The sequence below is a fragment of the Otolemur garnettii genome, unplaced genomic scaffold (assembly GCF_000181295.1).
Source record: "Otolemur garnettii isolate 467f Iridium unplaced genomic scaffold, OtoGar3 scaffold00082, whole genome shotgun sequence".
Taxonomy (NCBI): domain Eukaryota; kingdom Metazoa; phylum Chordata; class Mammalia; order Primates; family Galagidae; genus Otolemur; species Otolemur garnettii.
The window spans coordinates 8,168,976-8,177,853 of NW_003852477.1; the positions used below are offsets into that span (position 1 = coordinate 8,168,976).

The 8,878-nt window shown below is 39.7% G+C and overlaps 1 protein-coding gene across 1 annotated transcript in view; it reads right to left on the bottom strand.

Annotated features, from left to right (window-relative positions):
* The window catches only part of SETD2 (SET domain containing 2), a 151,723-nt gene that overhangs the window by 40,802 nt on the left and 102,043 nt on the right, over window positions 1-8,878 (bottom strand). The window contains 2 exon segments of the mRNA XM_023515926.1: window positions 299-482; window positions 6,122-6,170. Of these exon segments, the coding sequence (XP_023371694.1) occupies window positions 299-482; window positions 6,122-6,170 (233 nt within the window).

Genomic DNA, 8,878 nt, shown 5'->3' on the forward strand with positions numbered 1-8,878 from the left:
AAAAAAAAAAAAACAAAAAACAAAAAACAAAATTCTGACCCACTGCCTTTTAAAAACAGATCTTTAACTCCTCATATAGCATCTAAATGTTATCAAATAGAAACCAGTAAGCACTAAAAATCCAATCACCTTCACATTTGTTACCATCAAAAGAGAATCTGTCTTAATATTTATCTGATCAAGATAAGATACTTACTTTGTCCTTGGTGTCCAAAATTAGAAGTATGTGACTTGGGCACTTACTACCTTCCTCAAAAAAAAAAAAAAAAGAGAGAGAATAACTCACACAGATACTTACCTGTCATCTGGCCTTTTTGTTCCCCGCTCATAGGCTGAAGCAGGTGGTGAGAGGGAGCCTCTTCGTTTCCTTTTCTCTTTATTTTGACTTTGCTTGTCTGGGTCTCTTTCTCTTGACCTGTTAGGAGTCTTTGGGGCAGCTGTTTGATCTCTGAAGCCAACAGCATCCCTTCCTCGTTCAGTTACTAAGGGAAAAGGGTTTGTAAAAAGTTTACTTGGTAGACTTTTCTTCATCATGATGGATATCAACTATAAAATAAAATTTCTATCTAACAAACAGATCTACGTACTCTTCCCTCATCTACCCAGTCCTAAATTTGAATGAGATATAAAGTCTTGCATGTTTACTAAAAGTCTCTTCTACAAAATGTTTATTCTTCTCTTTTCCACCAAAACTCCATTCAAGCCTTTAATGTTTTGAATAAGTTCTATGAGCAAATACATGCAAAATATGCCTGTTACCTTAATTTAGCAAGGTAATTTGTCAGTTAAAAATGTAAACTTTTTCAACTGCTCCTGTAACTCTCTGTATTTATGATTTGTATGTAGAAAAGCATCCTAACATGCTAAGCATAAAAACTTCAACAGGAAAGGTCTCTTTCATCTTAAAAACAAAAACAAAAAAAATTATTAGGTAACTTTATATGAACTACAGTTGTCCCTTGGTCTAAACAGGGGCCTGAACCTGTTCTATGAGTCCCCCTAATACATCAAAATCTGTGCAAACAAGTCCTGCAGTTGGTCCTGTGGAACCTGCTTATTCAAAGAGCTGGCCTTCTTTATACACAGGTTTTACATCCTAGAAATACGTATATTTGAGCTGCTTTTGGGTGAAGAAAAGCTGCAGTATATGTGGACCTGTGCAGGGGAAACCTATGTTGTAGGCCAGGTGCAATGGCTCAAGCCTGTAATCTCAGTGCTCTAGAGGCCAAGGCGGGTGAATTGCTTGAGCCCAGGAAATTGAGATCAGTCTAGCAAAAGCAAAACTCATCTCTATTAAAAATAAAAAAACTAAGCGCTGGGAGGGAAAATTAAAAAAAAAAAAAAAAGAGAGAAAAAGTAGTGACAAAAAAATAGAAAACCTAGCTGGGGCTTGGTGGCCATTTGCTCAGTGGTTAGGGTGCCAGCCACATGCACCAGGGCTAGCGGGTCTGAACCCAACCTGGGCCTGCTAAAACAACGGCAACAACAACAACAAAAATAGCCGGGCATTATGGCAAGTGCCTATAGTCCCAGCTACTTGGGAGGCTGAGGCAAAAGAATCGCTTAAGTTTAAGAGTTTGAGATTGCTGTGAGCTGCAACGCCACAGCACTCTACTGAAGGTGACACAATGAGATTCTCTCAAGGAAAATAATGAACAAACAAACAAACAAAAAACTAGCTGGGCATTGTGGTGTGTGCCTATAGTCCCAGCTATTTAGGAGGTTGAGGCAATAATATGACTTGAGCCCAGGAGTTTAAGGGTATGATGAATGAGCTATGATGACGCTACAGCACTCTACTTGGAGTGACAGAGTGAGACTCTGTCTTAGGAATAAAAAAAAAAAAAAAGGCCTGGTGCAGTGGCTCATGCCTGTAATCCTAGCACTTTGGGAGGTTGAGGAGGGTGGACTGCTTGAGCTCATGAGTTCAAGAACAGCCTGAGCAAAAGTGACACCCCATTTCTACTCAAAATAGAAAAACCGACGCAAGAGGCTCGCTTGAGCCCAAGCGGGAGGTTGCTGTGAGCTCTGACACCACAGCACTCTACCCATGGCAACAGCTGAAGACTGTCTCAAAAAACAACAAAAACCCATGTTGTATAACTGTGCCAACAGTCAACAGCACAACTAAAAAAGGAAAGTATTTTTAACATAGGTGGTAAGTTAGGAAGTTAACAAAGCCAGAGAGCTACATGTTCACAAACAGCAGATTCATATTCAAAGGCAGTATTACTACTAACCTTCATTCAGTGTCTCTTTTTACCTAAAATGGTTCTTAATCACACTGTCTACACTTAACCAATTTTACTGCCATTGCTCGTAAAAGCTGACCTAAGTACTATTTTTCACTGATCGTACCTTCTCACCAATGAACATTTCAATACAAATTGTCATAATATACTGTTGCTTTCTATATGTCAGTACTGTTCTATTTCTGAAGAGAGAATTTCTTTTAAAATCTCTCTCAGCTCTACACCTGTGCTCAAGTGGCCAATGTGCCAGCCACATACACCTAAGGTGGCAGGTTCGAATCCAGCCTGGGCCCGCCAAACAACAATGATGGCTGCAAACAAAAAATAGCTGGGCGTTGTAGTGGGCACCTGTGGTCCCAGCTACTTGGGAGGCTGACGCAGGAGACTCGCTTGAGCCCAGGAGTTGGAGGTTGCTGTGAGCTGTGATGCCATACAGCACTCTACCCAGGGAGAAAGCTTGAGGCTCTGTCTCAAAAAAAAACAAACCCAAAAAACTCTCTCTCATAGCATGAAGCACATTCTCAATAAACTCACCCACTTTTTTTTCTTACCTCAGAAAAATGTTGGAAACAACTTCAGAAAGGTTTGTTTCCCCCACCCTCAGCAGGATTAGGTTTGCACAAGCCATTCTCACAGTTCTCTTTTTGGTTATCCAAAATCCCCGTGTATTTGCAAAATAGTTATTTACAAAACTATTATTATACTGGCTCAGCGCCTGTAGCTCAGTGGTTAGGGTGCCAGCCACATGCACCAGAGCTGGTGAGTTCGAACACAGCCAGGGCCTGTTAAGCAATAATGACAATAATAACAAAAAAAAATAGCCAAGTGTTGTGGCAGACACCTGTAGTCCCCGCTACTACTGGGTGTCTGAGGCAAGAAAATCGCTTAAGTTTGAGATTACTGTGAGCTGTGATGCCTCAGCACTCTACCAGAAACGAAATAGTGAGACTCTGGCTAAAAAAAACAAAAAAAACAAACAAAAAAAATCATTATTATTTATTTATTTTTTGGAGACATAGTCTCACTCAGATACCCTGGAGAGAGTACCATAGTGTCATAGCTCATAGCAACCTCAAACTCTTGGGCTCAAGTGATACTCTTGCCACAACCTCCCGAGCCACTGGGACTACAGGCGCCTGCCATAACTCAGCTAGTTTTTCTGTTTTTAGTAGAGACAGGGTCTTGCTCTTGCTTAGGATGGCCTTGAACGCCTAAGCTTAGGCCAGCAGTTCTCAACCTGTGGGTCACAACCCCTTTGTAACAATGAATGTACGTCACAGCATTAGGAAGGTTGAGAACCACTGCCTTAGGCGATCAACCAGTCTTGGTCTCCCAGAATACTAGGATTACAGATGCAAGCAAGCTAACACGCCCAGCTCCAAAACAGTTATTTATCTACAGCCATGTGTGAGCATTTGTCAGGGAAAAGCTACGAGGAATCCTTTATACCATTTGATGGTACAAAATGCTGTACAATTAAGTTAACTGTCCTTCTGTAAGGTATCATTATCCAGGCATCTATTCATGACTATTCTGTTTCTTCCTGCAAAGCCAAGTTTCTTGCCCTGGTGTGAATTTCCTTAAAATGTAGTTATTTCTTCACTATATCCTGGTACAACAAAAAAGGAATGACACCAACAGATCATATTTGGATTCTGTATTTTAGAATACGTGAACCATTTATTTAGGCTCATTTCCTAACATTATAAAATGAGGGTAAAGCTAGACTATACGTATATCCTGAAGTATCATAAAACCCTCCTGAATTTTAAAACTTCTAAGCTTTAATTGCTGGATATTAAGAAGGAGAAGGCGAGTTTGAATTATAAGCATTTCCTTATTCTACAAACCTGAGATGAAGGGTTCCCCAAATGAGGGAGAAACTAAAGTTGGCACACAAAAGACTACTCTCTGAAAAAATCATAGTCGCTCACTACAGATCATCATTTACATGTTCTGGAGGGCCAAACCAAACTTTAGATATTACAAAATATTGGGGGAGAAATCCTCACAAGTATTTCAGCTTTCTATGCTTATATTGCTAATGGTTTCAACTTAATGATCTCAGAGAGCTAGCTTCTGATAATCAGCTTTATAATGGTGCTGCTGGTTTTGCCAACTATTACTGCCTAGCCCTGCCTTCTTTCCTTTTTTATTTATTTATTTATTTATTTAGAGACAGAGCCTCAAGCTATTGCCCCGGGTAGATTGCCATGGCATCACCACTCACAGCAACCTCCAACTCCTGGGCTTAAGTGATTCTCTCGCCTCAGCCTCCCAAGTAGGTGGGACCACAGGCACCTGCCACAACGCCCGGCTCTTTCTTGGTTGCAGCCATCACTGTTGTTTGGCAGGCCCTGGCCAGATTCGAACCTGCCAGCTCAGGAGTATGTGGCTGGCGCCTTAGCCACTTGAGCCACAGGCACCAAGCCCCTGCCTTCTTTCTTACTGAAAGAGCTTTCCGCAGAGTATGTGACTATAAAGAAACTAAACTAAGGGAATTAAAAATATCCAAAAGATACAACAATAGCATAAAGGATATCTCACAGATCTTTAACTAGGAAGACTATTTAAGACTACATCAAAAGCTATCTACACCAAAAATAAAAGGATAAAAAAAATCACATTGATTTGATTAATGTGATTTATTTATATTGGGTCAGTGCTGGACAGGCTCAAGAAACAATTGCCACCATAATAAGTCCCATTAGTTTAATTCTTAAAATTTGCAGGAAACATAACTAAGTGGGAATACCCAGAAATCAAACCCCCATGTTGTCCCTGTTACCTGTTCTATAATAATGATTCTTAACTCTATCAGGGGTTGCTCAATGCTTTCACTGCTTAAGAATCTAATGAAAATTCTGAACTTTCTCCAGAAGAGCAAACATGATCAACCCCTTGAACAACATAGTCTACTTATATGATGATTTTTTTCCATCTCTGCCACCCCTGAGACAACAAGACTCTAGACTCTCTCCTCTTCCTCATTCCACTCAATGTGAAGATGACAAAGACCCTTATGATGATCCACCTACACTTAGTAAACAGTAAATAATTTTCTTAACATTTTCTTTTCTCTAACTTATTTTATTGTTAAGAATTTAGTATATAGTGCATATAACACACAAAATATGTGATAATTAACCATTTATGTTATCAGAAGGGTCACCAAAAAGTTGTATGTAGATTTTTGGCTGCACAGGCACATGGCGTTCCCACCCTGTATGTTGTTTAGGGTTGATTGCATACACATAGAATTCTGCATATAAACATTTAGAGGTAAAGACAGACATCTTAGGAGTATAGGCTTAAAAAAAAAAAATCTGCTCTTAAGGAAAAAAAAAAAGAATGTTGGCGCCCATAGCTCAGTCGGCAGGGCGCCGGCCACAAACACCAAGGGTGGCGAGTTTGAACGCAGCCCAGGCCAGCTAAATCAACAATGACAAGTTCAACAACAACAACAAAAATAGCCAGGCATTGTGGTGGGTGCCTGTAGTCCCAGCTACTTGGGAGGCTGAGGCAAGAGAATTGCTTAAGCCCAAGAGTTTGAGGTTGCTGTGAGCTGTGATGCTACAGCACTCTACCAAGGGTGACACAGTGAGACTCTGTCTCAACAACAACAAAAAAAAAGAATGTCTGAGTAACACATAGAAGGCCACTAAAGACTATGATTTCAAGGAAAGCAACAATATAGGCAGTATAAGAGATATTTCTTTTGGCAAAACAGCATTAAGAACGAATAAAAGTATAAGTTTTCAAACTTTTATACCAAATATTTCATATATCTAATTATATATTCTCTGATTTTAACAAGAAAGCTAAAGAGTATCTGTAAAACCATGTACACAGTATCTCCAAATACCTACTTGTGTTCTCCTTTTCAGTTTGACTTTTCTTTGGAATTCGATATACCTCCTATAAAAAAATAAACAGAAGAAGAATGATTAGTATGAGTGGAAACAGAGATTTCTTTGAAGGTGATTGATTTCACATGGCAACAAAGAAGTAAGAAAGAATGGGCTAGTATTTAATTACTCTCTAAAATTTTACTGCTATTTTACTTTAAGTAGAAATATGTCCTGGCCCCTTAAAACCACTGAAAATATATAGTCCCATGTACTTGGGAGGCTGAGGCAAGAGAATCGCCTCTAAGCTCCAGGAGTTGGAAGTTGCTGTGAACCGTGTGACACCACGGCAATCTACCAAGAGTGATAAAGTGAGACTCTGTCTCTACAAAAAAAAAAAAAATTTTTTTTGGGAAGGAGTAGGTAGCATTTTGAGATTTATGTACAAATTTAGGTGACATCTTCCATCCCCTCAGCTTCTTATGTAGAAAGACTTCCATTAGAGCTGTGATTCTCTGTCCTGGCTGCACAATTAGACCACCCAGACAAACCCTAGACAATCATAATTTTTAGAAGCTAAGATGATTCTCATACACAGAGAAGGCCAAAAAGTACTGAAGCACTTTACTGTAAGTGGGAGAAAGAACTATGTATGCCTACCCTTAGCTCAGAGTCATCTGGGCTTTCTTTCCTCTTAATCTACTTTTGCCTGTAAGAGAAGAGACACATTCCCATCTGCTACTCTGAGAGATGCCTGGGCTTATCTGTTAACTTTCTAGTTATGGGTAATACTAAATCAGGGATAAAGACAAGAAAGACAAGGCTGATACTTTTAGTTCTGTCTGACTCCTGTGCTTACCTCCCACAAGTGCTTACTGAACTTGGGATAAAATAAGCATGCCCCTTACCCACACTATAAAGGGAAAAAAAGGTACTTTGCTTTTTTTTTTTGGAGACGTTCTTATTATGCTGCCCTCGGTAGAGTGTTGTGGCATCACAGATCACAGCAACCTCAAACTCCTGGGCTTAAGCAATTCTCTTGCTTCGGCCTCCCAAGTAGCTAGGACTACAGGCACCTAACACAACACCTGGCTATTTTTTTATTGTAGTTGTCATTGTTGTTTAGCAAGCCCAGGCTGAGTTCAAACCCGCCAGCTGTGGTATATGTGGCCAGCACCCTAACAACTGAGCTATGGGCGCTGAGCCTATTTTGCTACTTTTTAAGAACCTTGGAAATGACTTTTGCATTAGACATTTGGTAAATAAAAAAAAAAAAAAAATAGGTTCATTCATAAAGGATCCTTAGAACAGATGTACAAAGGATTGAATTAAAATAATACAATCTTAACCTACTTAGTTTATTTTATATAAGGTCTTGGCATTACAAGTGTTCATTACAAAAATTTTTTAGTAATTTATTACACAGGCCTCAAGTTTGGGGCTCATTCTATGGTAGAAGCTAATGTACTATAGGAAATGCCTTTTTTGTTTTTTGTTTTTGTTTTTTTTTTTGAGACTCTGTCTCACTCTGTTGCTCCAGGCTACAGTGCCATAGCATCAGCCTTGCTCACAGCAACCTCAAACTCCTGGGATCAAGCAATCCTCCTGCCTCAACCTCTGGAGGAGCTGGGACTCTAGGACATAAGACCCTGCTAATTTTTCTATTTTTAATAGAGATAGGGTTTCACTCTTTTTCAGACTGGTCTCAAATTCCTGAGCTCAAGTGATCCTTCTCACCTTGACCTCCCAGAATGCTAGGATTACAGGTATGAGCCACTGCTCCTGACTAAGAAACACTTTAAAAGATAAAATCCTCAGTTCCATTCAAAAGCTTGTATCACAAACATATTTTGGCCAGGCATAGTGGTTCATTTCTATAAACCTAACACTCTGGGAAGCCAAGGTAGGAGGATCACATGAGCTCAGGAATTTGAGAGCAGCCTAAGCAAGAGTGAGACCCTGTTTCTACTGAAAATAGAAAAATTAGCTGGGGCTGAGGCAAGATGATCACTTGAGTCCAAGAGAATGAGGTTGCTGTCAGTTATGATGACACCATGGCACTCTATCTAGGACAAGAGAGTGTGTATCTCAAAAAAAAAAAAAAAAAAAAAAAAAGAAAGAAAGTGTAGTTTAATGTACAAAAAATGGAATGATCAAGAGCCACTATTTATTATGTGCCTAACAGTATAGGGAACAAGTTCTTCCAATATGTCCAAGTACTTGGAGTTGCTAACCTGAACCTAAAAGCTGCCTTCAAAATTTTAAGCTGGTAACTCAGATTGTCTACTCCCTCCTCCTTATCTTATACACTAAGGGAGAAAGGTCCTGAACATGCAACTGGAGTTTTCCAAAGTCCCAGAATATTAAAAGCTGAAACGGAAGCAATCATGAAAGATTACTGTGACGTTTCTTAAGATTATTCTGTCTTCAGAATAAATAGTATCAGCCTGAGTGATATGGAAGTCTATCTGGAATAATGTTAATATCCATGGGCCACAGAGTCTAATCAGAAAATGTTTATCTAAATTGGTCTTATTCATGTCAACACTTGATATAAAACCACTTTCTTAAAAACTCTACTCAAGAGACTGGCATATTATAACATTGAACTGTGAGTTAGAAGACTACAGTTTTGGGACTACCAGAGAGGGGCCTAAAGAATCTGCTTCTGGCTTGGCGCCTGTGGCTCAAGTGGCTAAGGCGCCAGCCACATACACCTAAGGTGGCAGGTTTGAATCCAGCCCGGACCTGCCAAACAACAATGACGGCTGCAACCAA